Consider the following 16633-nt stretch of genomic DNA (forward strand, 5'->3'; position numbering starts at 1 on the left):
CTACAGCCTCTAAAATACATACAGTAAGTGGAGATGTCGTCCATAGCAACCAATCAGAATCTCCAATTTTCTAGAATTCAATAAAGAAATAATTGCTGTGGGCAACACCTCCACTTTTTATTGTTACTAGCTTTGGTAAATCTACCCCTTATAGACTGATTTGAAAACCATGTGCAAACTGTATTTAGTGCAGTGAGTATTGGGGGTAATTCAGATCTGATCGCTGGGCTGCCAACTTTGCTGTCCTGCATTCAGATAGTCGCTGCCTCCAGGGGGAGTGTAAACTCACTGTGCAAGTGTGCGATCCCATGTGTACACCGAGCTGCAAAAATCCACTTTCTGTAGTCTCTGCGCAGCCCAGGACTTACTCCTACAGTGCAATCACATTAGGCTGATGTCAGACACCCTCCCTGAAAACGCTTGGGCACGCCTGAATTTTTCCGGACACTCCCAATAAACACTCAGTTACCACTCACAAACGGTCTCCTCCTGGGAATCACTATGCAATCGGATGTTTCGCACCATCCTGTCGCTGACCAGCGATGCCTTTTGTTGTTGTCCGACGCACGTGTGAATTGCGGTGCATATGCATGGGCAGTTAAGACATGATCGCCCACTGTGTGAAAACGAATCAGGGCCATTGTTTACTAATGTTACCATTTGTGTTAGAAAAAAAAATCTAATTTAAGAATGTAATCTTATGGTAATCCAATTTTTTTTTTATATATATATAGAATCATAATTTGAGTCAGCCTGAGAAAAGAACATTATGGAAACACCCTTCACCACCCAGCAGACCTTCATCGATGAGTTTAACCCAGTAGATTACTACAACACATACTATACTCCAGGAGAAGGAAAGCTTAATGGACAATGGACAGACTTTGCGTTACGAAATCTTCATGAAACCTTTTCTCCAGGTAAATATAAAACACTAAACAGAAACACCAACTCATTGGGGTATATTTACTAAGGTCCCGATTTTGACCGAGATGCCGTTTTTTCATCAAAGTGTCATCTCGGTAATTTACTAAGCAATAATCACGGCAGTGATGAGGGCATTCGTAATTTTATGGAAGTCCAACAAAAAAAATACAAATGAATACACCATCGGTCAAAACGCGGCTGTTTAAGTATGAATCTCGGTAATTTACTAAGAAGTGCAAAGCAAAAAAAAAACCAAACACTGCCGTGAAAAATTACAACTCGTAAAAAAGTGCTAAAAAAAAACAGACCTGCTTTTTTAATCCGTGATTGTATAGGCATGCAGGGATCCATGAGATCCGTGCATGTATATCAGTGGGAAGGGGTGGGAAAGTGGTTATTTTATTTAAAAAAATTGCGTGGGGTCCCCCCTCCTAAGCATAACCAGCCTCGGGCTCTTTGAGCCGATCCTGGTTGCAGAAATATGGGGAAAAAATTGACAGGGGTTCCCCCATATTTAAGCAACCAGCATCGGGCTCTGCGCCTGGTCCTGGTTCCATAAATACGGGGGACAAAAAGAGTAGGGGTCCCCCGTATTTTTAAAACCAGCACCGGGCTCCACTAGCTGGACAGATAATGCCACAGCCGGGGGTCACTTTTATATAGTGCCCTGCGGCCGTGGCATCAAAAATCCAACTAGTCACCCCTGGCCGGGGTACCCTGGGGGAGTGGGGACCCCTTCAATCAAGGGATCCCCCCCCCCCAGCCTCCCAAGGGCCAGGGGTGAAGCCCGAGGCTGTCCCCCCCCCATCCAATGGGCTGCGGATGGGGGGGCTGATAGCCTTTTGTGATAATGAAAATATATTGTTTTTAGTAGCAGTACTACAAGGCCCAGCAAGCCTCCCCCGCATGCTGGTACTTGGAGAACCACAAGTACCAGCATGCGGCGGAAAAACGGGCCCGCTGGTACCTGTAGTACTATTACTAAAAAAATACCCAAAAAAAGACAAGACACACACACCGTGAAAGTAAAGATTTATTACATACATGCACACAAACATACATACATACTTACCTTATGTTCACACGCAGGTCGGTCCTCTTCTCCAGTAGAATCCAAGGGGTACCTGTTGAATAAATTCTACTCACCAGATCCAGGGTCCCAGGGTCCGCGGGGCAACCATTTGTAATCCAGGTACTTGAATAAAATAACAAAACGGAGAGCCGAGCCACGAACTGAAAGGGGCCCCATGTTTTCACATGGGACTCCTTTCCCCGAATGCCAGAAACCCACTCTGACTGATGTCTAAGTGGGTTTCTTCAGCCAATCAGAGAGCGCTACGTTGTAGCACCCTCCTGATCGGCTGTGTGCTCCTGTACTGTCTGACAGGCGGCACACGGCAGTGTTACAATGTAGCGCCTATGCGCTCCATTGTAACAAATGGTGGGAACTTTCTGCCCTGCGGTTGACCTAAAGTGACGTCACCGCTGAGCAGAAAGTTCACACCATTGGTTAAGCAAAGAGACTGGGCACACCCCTAAACATGGGCCTCTACCACTGTATTCCCCCAGTGGGCCCTACATGCCACAGTCCGACTCTGCTAGTAACTATGTTTTAAGGTGATACGAAAATACTTGATTTACCATATCTGTGTTAACTGCTATGAATGAGTAACACACAAAAGTGTCTGAAGATTTTTTTAAAAATATACAAAAAAATGCCACTTGCATAAGTATTCACCCCTGTGCTTTCCACTTTCAAACAATGTGCTTCTTAAGTAATTATTGTCTACTAGCTACCACCCCAATGACGGATCAGCATAACAGTAATGTCAGCGCGGGCGGCTGTGTGCACTCAAATGGAGAAACACTTGAATTGCTCTGTTGGGCACCATCTAGTGGCCACCAGTGCGCAGAACAGTTGATTTTCCCCCATAGAGGTTAATAGCAGCGCCAGCCTTTTATTTTAGATAGGATTCATCACCGGGCAATGACTAAAACATTACACAAAAATTAATTCCATGGCCAGACCTTCCAATCTTATTTAAAATAAAACTGGTCTCTTCATTTACTGCGGGAGGTTTTCTAATTTAAAACATGGTGGACTTCTTGGGTTGCAGATTTGTTTTATGAAAACTTACTGTTACATCCAGTTTTTGTAAAGATGGAAAGATGGTAAGTGCTGAAGTAACATTTCTTTGCAAAACATACCTAGAAAAAAGTTAATATTTTTAGATAGATTTTTTTATTTGACATTTTAGAAGGAGCAAAATTCTTAATGAAATTTCTGATATCTCAGTCTTTTGAAAAAAAGCAAGGTATAATTTGGTTCTGTACTTCATCAAAACATTACTGATACTGATGTCAAAAAATGACAAGCACAAACTGTGAATAATGGGCTCAGCAGTAAAGCAGTTAACAGTTAACTTATTAATGAATAAGGATAGGTAATGAGAATAGTGTTTAACAGATTTCCATGGATACTTTGCTATTGCTAGCGATTGTTCCTAGCAAGCATCTTACCAGTATTTACTGTGGAAATTAATTATCAGCAAAATAATTTCCTATGTAAGTTATATAATCCCTAAGCAGTTTGCATTCCAAGCAACTAAAAAAGAGCTTTAGATGAAAAGTAGTAACTAGAAATCAGCAATAAAAATGTAGGGCTTGATTCAGAAATGGACGCAATGTAGACAGCAGTTGTATCTTTGGCCGAAAAAATGCATCTCTGTAATTTACTTAACACAAATTACGGCAGAGTTTAACTAATTTGTATTGAGTTACTGTACATGGCCGGCCACACATGTACAAACATATAGACCATCGGCCAAACACGGCTGGTTTTTCACATACACCTCATAGAACACGGGAATTTACAAAGGATTTGTATTCTCAATGCCGACAATACTCAAACACTGCCGCAAAAGAATGGAATTCGTCAGAAATAGAACTTTCAAATAGACTTGCTTTTGGCTGGGGTGTTTGGAGAATCATGCATGGATCAGTGAGATCCATGCGGGGTTTCATTGTGTAAAGTGTGTAAAAAAGTTCAAATTCAGATTTATTTATTTTTGCGTGGGGGCCCCCGCTAAGCATAACCGGCCCCGTGTTCTTTGAGCTGGTCCTGTTTCTAAAATATTGGGGAAAAATTGCATAGGGGTCCCCAGTATTTTAAGAACCAGCACTGGGCTCTTGAACTGGTCCTGGATCCCAAAATATGCGGGGAAAAGGATGTAGGAATCCCCCATATTTTTTAAACCAGCACTGGGCTCCACAAGTCAAGAAGATAGTGCCACAGCTGCAGGGACACATTTATATTGGCATTACACCCCCCCTTCCTAACTAGTCAGCCCTGGCCGGTGTGCCCTTGGGGAGTGGGTCCCCCCCCCCAATAAAGTGGTCCCCCTCTCCAGGCACCCAAGGGCCAATGCTGAAACCCAATGCTGTCCCCATCAGCCTTTGCCGATGGGTACCGGGCAGATAGCCATTAAGTCAAAATCAGATAAGATATTGTCTTTCATAGTGGAACTATAGGTCCTAGCAAGCCTCCCTGCATGCTGGTAGTTGGAGAACCGCAAGTACCAGCATGTGGAGCATTAAATGGCCCACTGGTACCTGTAGTTCTACTGTAAAAAAATATTACAATAAAGACAAGACACAAACACCTTAAACAGTGAAACTTTGATAAAACATACATGTACACTTACACTTACATTTACTTATCTACATCCCACGCAGCCATTCATGTCCACTTGTACATGTAGAAATCCATATTGCACCTGTAAAAAAAATGTATACTTTCCTAATCCAGTGTAGATTGATCTTCTTTTGTCTATGCAGGTATCCACAGTGTTAAAAAATAAGAAACCAAAAAGTAAACCCAGACCAGAACGGACATGTACAAGTGTATGTTTACACATACACTTGTGCTATGTGACTGCCGGGTCTCCACATGACTAATGTCAGTAGAGGCAGCCAATCAGTAGCCAAAGCAATAGCTTCCTGATTGGCTTTACTCCCCCAGGGATCAGCCTGTCACTGTTTGCCCATAGACTGAGGCTTAGGATGCACTGCATGTGATGATGCAGAACCCATTCTGAACATTTTCCAGAATGGGTCCTGCACATACACCGTTCACCCACCATCGGCGGGTATGGGTCATTGGGTCGACCACACTTACAGTAGGTCAACAGTCTTTAGGTTCAGGGCAGGATTAACAATGGGGCGGATGGGAAGTAGCGCAGTACTGTGCTGTGGGAAGGTAGCACAGTACAGTAGTGTGGGAAGGTAGTGCGGTGGTATGGGAAGGTAGCGCAGTAATGTGGTGTGCGAAGGTAGCATGGTAATGTGGTGTGGGAAGGTAGTGATGTACAGTGGTGTGGAAAGGTAGCGCAGTACGGTGGTGTGGGAAGTTAGCACAATAATGTGGTGTGGGAAGGTAGCGCAGTAATGTGGTGTGGGAAGGTAGCACAGTACAGTAGTGTGGGAAGGTAGTGTGGTGGTGTGGGAAGGTAGCGCAGTAATGTGGTGTGGGAAGGTAGCGCGGTAATGTGGTGTGGGAAGATAGTGAAGTATGGTGGTGTGGGAACGTAGAGCAGTAAAGTGGTGTCAGAAGGTAGCGCAGTACGGTTTTGTGGGAAGGTAGTGTGGTGGTGTGGGAAGGTAGCGCAGTAATGTGGTGTTGGGAAGGTAGAGCGGTAATGTGGTGTGAGAAGGTAGCGCAGTTCTGTGGTGTGAGAAGGTAGAGCACAAAAATGTGGGGTGTGAAGGTAGCGCAGTAATGTGATGTGTGAAGGTAGCACAGTGATGTGGTGTGAGAAGGTAGCGCAGTACAGTAGTGTGGGAAGGCAGCACAGTAATGTGGTGTGTGAAGGTAGCGAAGTAATGTGGTGTGGGAAGGTAGCGCAGTACAGTAGTGTGGAAAGGTAGTGGAGTGCGGTGATGTGGGAAGGTAGCACAGTAATGTGGTGTGGGAAGGTAGCACAGTACGGTATTGTGGGAAGGTAGCACAGTGCAGTGGTGTGGGAATGTAGTGCAGTAATGTGGTGTGGGAAGGTAGCGCAGTGCGGTGGTGTGGGAACGTAGAGCAGTAATGTTGTGTCAGAAGGTAGCGCAGTACGGTAGTGTGGGAAGGTAGTGTGGTGGGGTGGGAAGGTTGCGCAGTAATGTTTTCTGGGAAGGTAGCGCAGTAAAGTGGTGTGGGAAGGTAGCACAGTACGGTATTGTGGGAAGGTAGCACAGTGCAGTGGTGTGGGAATGTAGTGCAGTAATGTGGTGTGGGAAGGTAGCGCAGTGCGGTGGTGTGGGAACGTAGAGCAGTAATGTGGTGTCAGAAGGTAGCGCAGTACGGTAGTGTGGGAAGGTAGTGTGGTGGGGTGGGAAGGTTGCGCAGTAATGTGGTCTGGGAAGGTAGCGCAGTAAAGTGGTGTGGGAAGGTAGAGCGGTAATGTGGTGTGGGAAGGTAGCGCAGTACTGTGGTGTGGGAAGGTAGAGCAAAGTAATGTGGGGTGTGAAGGTAGTGCAGTAATGTGGTGTGTGAAGGTAGCACAGTGATGTGGTGTGGGTAGGTAGCGCAGTACAGTAGTGTGGGAAGGTTGCATAGTATGGAAGTGTGTGTGAAGGAAGCGCAGTGCGGTAGTGTGGAAAGGTAGCGCAGTACAGTAGTGTGGGAAGGTAGCGCAGTAATGTGGTGTGGGAAGGTAGTGCAATAATGTGGTGTGGGAAGGTGGCGCAGTACAGTAGTGTGGGAAGGTAGTGCAGTGGTGTGGGAAGGTAGCGCAGTAATGTGGTATGAGAAGGTAGCGCAGTATCGTGGTGTAAGAAGGTAGCGCAGTAATGTGGTGTGGGAGGGTAGCACAGTACAGTAGTGTGGGAAGGTAGTGCAGTAATGTGGGGCGGGAAGGTAGCACAGTAATGTGGTGTGGGAAGGTAGCGCAGTACAGTAGTGTGGGAAGGTAGTGCAGTAATGTGGTGTGAGAAGCTTGCGCAGTATGGTAGTGTGTGAAGGAAGCGCAGTGCAGTGGTGTGGGAAGGTAGCGCAGTAATGTGGTGTGGGAAGGTAGCGCAGTAATGTGGTGTGGGAGGGTAGCACAGTACAGTAGTGTGGGAAGGTAGTGCAGTAATGTGGGGCGGGAAGGTAGCACAGTAATGTGGTGTGGGAAGGTAGCGCAGTACAGTAGTGTGGGAAGGTAGTGCAGTAATGTGGTGTGAGAAGCTTGCGCAGTATGGTAGTGTGTGAAGGAAGCGCAGTGCAGTGGTGTGGGAAGGTAGCGCAGTAATGTGGTGTGGGAAGGTAGCGCAGTAATGTGGTGTGGGAAGGTAGCACAGTACAGTAGTGTGGGAAGGTAGTGCAGTAATGTGGGGCGGGAAGGTAGCACAGTAATGTGGTGTGGGAAGGTAGCGCAGTACAGTAGTGTGGGAAGGTAGTGCAGTAATGTGGTGTGAGAAGCTTGCGCAGTATGGTAGTGTGTGAAGGAAGCGCAGTGCAGTGGTGTGGGAAGGTAGCGCAGTAATGTGGTGTGGGAAGGTAGCGCAGTAATGTGGTGTGGGAGGGTAGCACAGTACAGTAGTGTGGGAAGGTAGTGCAGTAATGTGGGGTGGGAAGGTAGCACAGTAATGTGGTGTGGGAAGGTAGCGCAGTACAGTAGTGTGGGAAGGTAGTGCAGTAATGTGGTGTGAGAAGCTTGCGCAGTATGGTAGTGTGTGAAGGAAGCGCAGTGCAGTGGTGTGGGAAGGTAGAGCAGTAATGTGGTGTGGGAAGGTAGCGCAGTAATGTGGTGTGGGAAGGTAGCGCAGTACAGTAGTGTGGGAAGGTAGTGCAGTAATGTGGTGTGAGAAGCTTGCGCAGTATGGTAGTGTGTGAAGGAAGCGCAGTGCAGTGGTGTGGGAAGGTAGCGCAGTAATGTGGTGTGGGAAGGTAGCGCAATAATGTGGTGTGTAAGGTAGCGCAGTACAGTAGTGTGGGAAGGTAGTGCGGTGGTGTGGGAAGTTAGCACAGTAGTGGGGTGAGAGAAGGTAGCGTAGTAATGGGGTGTGGGAAGGTAGCGCAGTAATGTGGTGTGGGAAGGTAGCACAGTAATGTGGTGTGGAAAGGTAGCACAGTACAGTAGTGTGGGAAGGTAGAGCAGTGGTGTGGGAAGGTAGCACAGCAATATGGTGTGGGAAGGTAGCACAGTATGGTGGTGCATGAAGGTAGCGCAGTAATGTGGTGTGTGAAGGTAGCGCAGTAATGTGGTGTGGGAAGGTAGCGCAGTAATGTGGTGTGGGAAGGTAGCGCAGTAATGTGGTGTGGGAAGGTTGCGCAGTATGGTAGTGTGGAAAGGTAGCGCAGTGTGGTGGTGTAGGAAGGTAACGCAGTAATGTGGTGTGGGACGGTTGCGCAGTACAGTAGTGTGGAAAAGTAGCGCAGTGCGGTGGTGTGGGAATGTAGCGCAGTAATGTGGTGTGTGGGAACGTAGAGTAGTAATGTGGTGCGGAAAGGTTGTGCAGTAATGTGGTGTGGGTAGGTAGAGCAGTAATGTGATGTGGGAAGGTAGCGCATTAAAGTGGTGCATGAAGATAACGCAGTAATGTGGTGTGGGAAGGTAGCGCAGTACGGTAGTGTGGGAAGGTAGCGCAGTACTGTAGTGTTGGAAGGTAGCGCAGTAATGTGGTGTGGAAAGCTAGCGCAATAATGTGGTGTGGGAAGGTAGTGCAGTAATATGGTGTGGGAAGGTAGAGCAGTATGGTGGTGTGGGAAGGTAGCAAAGTAATGTGGTGAGGGAAGGTAGCGCTGTAATGGTGGGAAGGTAACGCAGTAATGGTGGGAAGGTAACGCAGTAATGGTGGGAAGTTAGCGCAGTAATGTGGTGTCAGAAGGTAGAGCAGTACGGTGGTGTGGGAAGATAGTGCAGTTATGTGGTGTGGGAAGATAGCGCAGTAATGTGGTGTCGGAAGGTGGAGTTGTATGGTGGTGTAGGAAGATAGAGCAATGCGGTGGTGTGGTGATATTGTGCAGTAATCTGGTGTGGGAAGGTAGCACAATATGGAGGTGTGGGAAGATAGCGCAGTACGTTAGTTTGGGAAGGTAGTGCAGAATGGTGGTGTGGGAAAGTAGTGCAGAGTGGGAAGGTAGCGCATTAATGTGATGTGGGGAGGTAGCGCAGTAATGTGATGCGGGAAGGCAGCGCAGTACGGTAGTGTTGGAAGGTAGCGCAGTAATGTTGTTTGGGAAGGTAGTGCAGTAATTTGGTATGGGAAGGTAGAGCAGTACGGTAGTGTGGGAGGGTAGCACAGTAATCTGGTGAGGGATAGGTAGCGTAGTAATGGTGTGAAGGTAGCGCAGTAATGGTGGGAAGGTAGCACAGTAATGTTGTGTCAGAAGGTAGAGCAGTATGGTGGTGTGGGTAGATATCACAGTAATGTGGTGTGGGAATGTAGCGCAGTTATGTGGTGTGGGAAGGTAGCGCAGTAAAGTGGTATGGGAAGGTAGAGTAGTATGGTGGTGTAGGAAGGTAGTGCAGTACGGTGGTGTGGTAAGGTTGCGTAGTAATCTGGTGTGGGGAGGTAGCGCAATGCAGTGGTGTGAGAAGATAGCGCATTATGGTGGTTTGCTAAGGTAGCGCAGTATGGTGGTGTGGGAAAGTAGTGCAGTGTGGGAAGGTAGCGCATTAATATGATGTGGGAAGGTAGCGCAGTACGGTGGCATGGGAAGGTAACACAGTAATATGTGGGGAGGTACAGTAGATGCAGTACGGGAATGTAGTCCTGAGAGGTAGTGCAGTGAAATAGTGTGGAGATGTAGTGTGGGGAGGTAGCGTAGTGATATACTGCAGAGGTGTAGTGCAGTGGTGTAGTGTGAAAAAGTATCATAGTGGGGATATATTCATGTGACTGGCGGTCGGGAGATCGGTGGTCACTATACCGACGCCGGAATCCCGAATGCTGGACAGCCCGACAGTCGGCATGCCGACTAACAGGGACTGTTCCCACTTGTGGGTGTCCACGTCACCCATAGAGTGGGAATAGAACCTGGGGCAAGAGCAGTGAGCCACCCAGCCCCACAAGGGGCTTTGTTGTGCTCCTGACCCCCCTTCCCCTCCCCGCCGGCATTCTGAAGACCAGGATCCCGGGGTCGTTATGGTGACCTCCGGGATCACAAATGCCGGTCTCCCAATACCAATCCATCATAGTGATATAGTGTGGGGATCTAGCGTAGTGCGGGGATGTAGTGTGTGGAAGTAGCAGAGTAATGTAATGTGGGGAGGTATTGCAGTGATACTGTATGTCATTACACTCTCATACCCACTCGGGAGAACTTCTCTACGGCGCTGATCACACTACCTGCGACAGCACATAATAGGCCCTTCCTAAATCTCAGTTCCAGGCCCATGTAGACCTTAATATGGCACTGATTAGGTCGACCACTATTGGTCGACATGCAGTAGGTCGACATGGTCCCCAGGTCGACATGTTCTAGGTCGACGTGACAAAAGGTCGACATGAGATTTTTTTAAAACATTTGGTGTAGTTTTCTTCGTAGAGTGACCGGGAACCCCAATTAGTGCACCATACTTCAGGCAAGGTGTCTCGCTCCACTACCAATGCGCTTGGCACAGGTTGCCATTCCCAATTGTAGTCCACATGGATCATAAAGTATGAAAAAGTTGAAAAAAAGAAAAATTGTGAAAAACTCCTGTCGACATTTTGTCATGTCGACCTAGAACATGTCGATTTATAAACCCTGTCAACCTACTGCATGTCGACCAATAGTGGTCGACCTAATGACTGTCGACCTAAGTCTTGTCGACCTAATGACCGTATCCCCCATCGGCGTTGTATGCAAACCATTGTGTTTGCATACAACTCTGAATCAAACTATAGACCGTGGGTCTTCAAGTATAGTAAAGTCTTATCTCTAGCCAGGAGAATGGAATCTTCTTGGTACCTCCACCTAGGCCTTGACTTTAATAACTGTCCACCAGGGATAAGCTTGGGAATAAACCCCAATTAGCTTGATGTATTCTTTAGTATTTTAGACCAGCTAGGGTCATAACCAGATACCTCAGTAATTGCACAACCACACAATATGATAGACATAAAAAAAAAAAAAAAATGTTATTAAATGGGAAATCTTCCATCTGTAATCTCTATCTCTCTCTACTGGTATCTTTCTTTCACTATTCAAGGATGCAGTGATTACTCCCATTCTGAAAAAAAAACTAATTTCTGAACCAAATTCTCTCTCTCAAACTACCATCCCATCTCTCAGCACCCATGCTCCTCCAAGCTACTTGAAAGCCTTGCCTACACTTGCCTCACACACTTTCTTAATTCACACAATTTATTAGACACACTTCAGTCAAATTTTCATTCCCAACATTCCACAAAGACAGCACTGACTAAAGTGGTGAATGATCTGGTAACTGCTAAGTCCAAAAGCCATTACTCAATTCTTGTTCTTCTAGATCTCTCTACTGCTTTTCACACTGTTGACCACTCTCTTCTTATACAAACACTGTAATTCTTAGATCTTTAGGACACAGCTCTTTCTTGGTTCTCATCCAACCTGTCTAATCACTCTTTCTGTGTCCACTTCTCTGAATCCACATCTATCAGTTGGAGTACCGCAAGGCAAAGTCTAAGGTCCTCTGCTTTTCTCAATCTATACAACAACTTTTGGCAAACAAATCAACTTTCTAGGATTTCAGTATCATCTATACGCTAATGATACTCAAATCTACCTATCCTCCCCAGATTTGTTACCGTCTGTATTGGTTGTCTTGCACTTCAAACTTAATATTTCCAAAACAGAATTATTTATATTTAGAGCTCCTTTCATACATTGTCTGTTTCAAAATCATGTTACATGCATCTAAAACACTTGTAAAATATGACCATACCTTTCACTCCAAAGAATGTAATCCATGCTCTCGTTATCTCCAGCATTTATTATTGCAATAGTCATCTTATTCTTATTCTTCCCAAAAAGAGACTCTCACTACTACAATACATTCTGAAAGCTGCTGCAAGGGTAATCTTCCTCGCTAGATGGTCTTCCTCTACGGATCCACTTTGTCAATCCCTCCATTGGTTAACTGTATTCTATTGTATTCAAGATACAATACTTTTACTCATATATAAGGCCATTAATCAGAATCAGAATCAGCTTTATTGGCCAGGTGTACTCACGTACACTAGGAATTATTTGTGGTACAATGCATCGCCAAGCAGCAACATGGAGGAAAAAACGTAGCATACATTACAAACATTACACATATGAGTTCATACTGCACATATGCAACTGTACAGTAGACATATTATACATTTAAGACTAAAAACTAAGGCTGCTTGGCAGAGCAGCACCGAGGCAGCCATCTGCGGCGCCAACTAGAACTCACACAATGCACATAATACAGAAGATTTAAGTATTACATCAAAAGATAAACCACACAGACAAAGACACAGAAAGAATAATGCATGATTGGTGTAGGCATTTTGAGTAATAACCTCCAGGGGTTGTGTATTCCACCATCACAAGGCACCAGGTGCGGCAGCCATTTTAGGCGCACTGCGTAGGATTACCCAGGGTGGAATAGTCCACCCCTAGAAGAGAACACAAAATGGGGAGATTGCAGAGTCCTTAAGTTCAGAGTAGGGTTCCAATAAAAACATCAGGTCCACGCATTTTTCATCCCATCCACAAGTGCACCAGATAAGGCAGCCATGTTGGGCGCACTACAAGGTTACACAGTGGGAGATGAGCCATACAGGGGCCAAATGCATGTATGGGAGAACTGACACGTGTGTAGGAGTATGATATACCCTGCATGGAAAGATCCAAATGAAGCACACCCCGCCCACAGGGGAACCATCCGAGGCAGCCATGTGGGGCGCACTGCATAGGTTACTGCTGGCAGGGTGTGCAACCAATGGAGGTACACATTACGGGAATAGCACACAGTGGGGTGGAAGTACCGTGTAAGAAGAAAGAGAAGAGAAAGACACATTTGCAGGAAAACTGTACTAACATTATTTTGTGAAAAAGATAAATGTCCTGGTCTTATGAGAGCAGTGCGGGTGGGTGTGAGAATGTGGGGTGCACACTAATGTCCAATGGAACTGACCCAGCAAAGTCTGGTCCTGATGGCGCACGTCTCTCAGTTCCCTGCTGAGCTTGAGGGGTAGTCCCGGGGGCAGTCATGATGTTCTTGGACACAGAAGTAGTAGGCATTGGTCCTGGTGTTCTCATGGCAGAGGTGAGGAGAGGCCACATAATGTTCCAGATTTCTTTCTTGATGCTGTTCAATGTTTGTTTAACTGTTTTTTTAACTGTTCATTTTCAAGACGCTTAGAGAAGGAACGCTTTGAGTATTGGAACGCACAGCTGACATGCACAGCTGTGCATGGTTGAAGTTACAGATATACTATGGGAAATTGACCCAACTACAGCTGAGGCAAATGTCCCACTAATCAAAGGTGTTACATTACACAGTGTTTGACTAAACAAACACCAGCCCAGTCAGCCTTAATTAAATATGCGGCACTGACCAAGCTTTGAAACGCAGGTATTTTAATTTACAAACAAAAGCATAAATCACAAAACTGTCTAACAAATGATTTGAACATACATTTGGAATATAGATGATTTGCATAGGTGCAGATAGCAGTAGGCAGATTACATGGGGAGATTTGAACATACATTTGGAATATAGATGATTTGCATAGGTGCAGATAGTAGTAGGCAGATTACATGGGGAGATTTGAACATACATTTGGAATATAGATGATTTGCATAGGTGCAGATAGCAGTAGGCAGATTACATGGGGAGATTTGAACATACCTGAGGATGAGAAGAAAAAGGAAGATGGTTAATTTCAGTCCAATGCAGGATCTGTTTTTTTTTACTGTTCAATTTCAAGACGCTTAGAGAAGGAACGCTTTGAGTATTGGAACGCACAGCTGACATGCACAGCTGTGCATGGTTGAAGTTACAGATATCCAAATTACACCAACTTACATCTCTTAGCTTACAGTATGTCAAAATATCTCCCAAGCCGACCTCTTCACAAAGTCTACTTCTCTCATCCACACTCATTTTTTGCTCCCATTCACGATTGCAGGACTTTCTTTGGGCTGCACCCACTCTGTGGAATCCAGTCCCCATACACAATAAGACTATCCTTAGTCTCCAAACCTTCAAGCGTGTCCCTGAAAATTCATCTCTTCAGGCAAACTTATCAAATTCTGGAACAACCCACATAACCTTCTTAAACTTTCATATACAATTCTATCACCATTAGACAGTTTACACATATCCTCACATATTTTCTCTTTTTTAATTTTCCCATCTTCCTGATCCCATGCTAACATTGCTGTGTAACCATATCATACAGGCTACCAAGAACCTTTGCAATCTGGTGGACCATTATGCAATAGATAACACCTATCCTTGTATATCAACCTGATATCTCTAAAACTGTTGAGAACTCAACAATCAATCCTACCCCACAAGCTCTCTGCCTAGGTGTCAGCTTGTAACCTTGTGAGTAGCGCCTTCCTACCTCTATGACTGTCAGTTATTAGCCAGTATTGTTTATCACTGTTGTTTCCATTTGTAAAGCGCAACAGAATCTGCTGCATTATATAAGAAGTTGTTAATAAATAATATATAAACTCTTGAACATTACAGAATCGCCACAGTTGCAAACCTTGGGATGATTATCCCTTAGTATAACAAGATCTAACTCCCTATCTTTCACATAATCTATACATGTTTATACAGTATATACAGGCTATGAACGAAACGCCTGTACTGTATGTACTGTAACAGGAGACTTGCTAGAATGTGCTCTGCTACAAAAATCCACCAACGACCGACTCCAGGCTTTTGCAAAAACAACAAATACCTTTTATTCAGATAGCTCAAAAAAAAGATATACATAACACAAAGATCACTTTCTGTAGTATAAACTACCAGGGAGGTTAGGCCCTGCCTCACTCCCTCTTACTTAATAAGGAACCCTTCAGGTCCCAGCATCCTAACACAAGTGGCCCAGCCCTCCGGATCCCACTGTCCCTAACAGGCCTATCTAACTGCCTTCAGGACACTAACTGCCTTCAGGAGCCCTGACTCATGGGAGAGACTCTGCTTTAAACCCAGCACCCAGGTGCTGGCTGATGGAGCAGCTTCTTGGGCAAAGAAGCCTATAAGACCTGGTCTGGTCCAAATGGATGGGAACCCGGTCCATCCACACTTCCCATCCACCCCCAGGACCCTGTGTGTAGCTTACAGGTGGCAAAGTACCTCTCCTGCCATATACCCTTTCCCTCAGCTTTTCCTGGCTCAGAAAAGCGGCATGTGACATTGGCAAGGTTTCACATTTGCCAATTATTTTGGCTGACAAATCTTTGGGACATAACTTGGGCCCATACACCTGGGTCCCAAGTTCCTCTCCCAAATACACGTCCGAGGCCCTTTTAATTGGCCTTGGAATCTATTTCCATTAAAGGTTGGTGGAACCGACTCCACTGTGCCACCTTTCCTTTCCCTCCACTTTGGCATAGTGGCCAAAGTGGTCATTTTAATGGACAACTTCCTGTTGCCCAGTAAACTTCCCCTTCTCTTCACCTTTCCAACTTTAGGGATGTTTCCCTTAACAGGCTCGGATTTACTGGCTACTGAGGAAGTCACTTCATTCTTTTCTGGGTGTTTGTGACACCTGACATTAACCAACTCTGGACTGGGGAAGGTTTTTAAGTTCACTCTGGGCCTAGTAGTCACACCGGTCCTCACTGGTCTGGGCCTATATGGACAATTCCACCTTTTATGGCCAAGCTCTTGGCACCGTAACACCTAGTCTCTGCCCTGACTTTAATTGTTCTGAGGTCATGGTCCAATTTTGCCCCCACCCTTTCCCTCAGAGTGAGGCACTGGTCCCGAGTCTCAGAAAGTCCTTTCATTTGTTGAACTTTTAGTGCTTCCTTCAGTCTTTCCAGCTTTGGTAACATTTCCTTCATTAACGTGACTGCTTTGTCCTCCGATCTCCCATCTTTGACCCTAGTCACCGACTCCTGCAGTTCTATGACTGGCACATAACCCATTTTGAGTCTCTTGTCCAGGTCTCTTATTAGACTCCGTAGTCTATGAATCTCCTTCACTCTTTCTTTTAGCTGGCTGTTACTTAGGGCCAGCTTTTGGAACTCTCCCCTCAAAGTTTACAGCTCTCGTGTCTCATATAGAGAACTCTCCCTGGGTAGAGCAACCTCAGAAATGGGACTCTGCACCGATTCCTCTGAGACAGGTTCTTGCTCCTTACTTAGTGTGTCCTTTATGAACTGTCCCAGTTCGGCAATTGGATCTTGAGCCTCTCGTGGTGGATTATGCCGGGGTGCAACAACCCCAAGATCGAAATCTTGCACCTTATCGTCCACATACACGAGTGGAACTCCTTCAGAAGCAGGTTCCCGGATGACTTCGGAAGTGGACTCCTGTATTGCCACTGGCTTAGCCATGACTAGCTCATGTGGGCGAGACACCTCCAAAGGTACGGTCTTTGTCTGTGATTCGTCAGAGAAAGTCTCACATGTGCACTGTATGTCCAGATCTTGGGTTTCCAAGACCTCAACAGAAGCAATCTCCATCTCAGATAAGACTTCCTGCTCTAGGATGGGCTCTTGAGTAGTCATCAAAATGCCATCTGTCCAGGTAGATTCCTGGGGTTCATCATT

General features: G+C 45.8%; 1 protein-coding gene across 1 annotated transcript in view; it reads left to right on the top strand.

Moving 5' to 3' along the window:
- Positions 1 to 738: 738 nt before the first annotated feature.
- Positions 739 to 16633, top strand: part of LOC134965491 (indolethylamine N-methyltransferase-like) — a 78639-nt gene continuing 62744 nt past the window's right edge. Inside the window, exon 1 of the mRNA XM_063941896.1 lies at positions 739 to 920. Coding sequence (XP_063797966.1) covers positions 770 to 920 — 151 coding nt within the window. The 5' untranslated portion in view covers positions 739 to 769. The remainder of the gene's footprint in view (positions 921 to 16633) is intronic.

This window comes from Pseudophryne corroboree, chromosome 10 (genome assembly GCF_028390025.1).
Source record: "Pseudophryne corroboree isolate aPseCor3 chromosome 10, aPseCor3.hap2, whole genome shotgun sequence".
Taxonomy (NCBI): Eukaryota; Metazoa; Chordata; class Amphibia; order Anura; family Myobatrachidae; genus Pseudophryne; species Pseudophryne corroboree.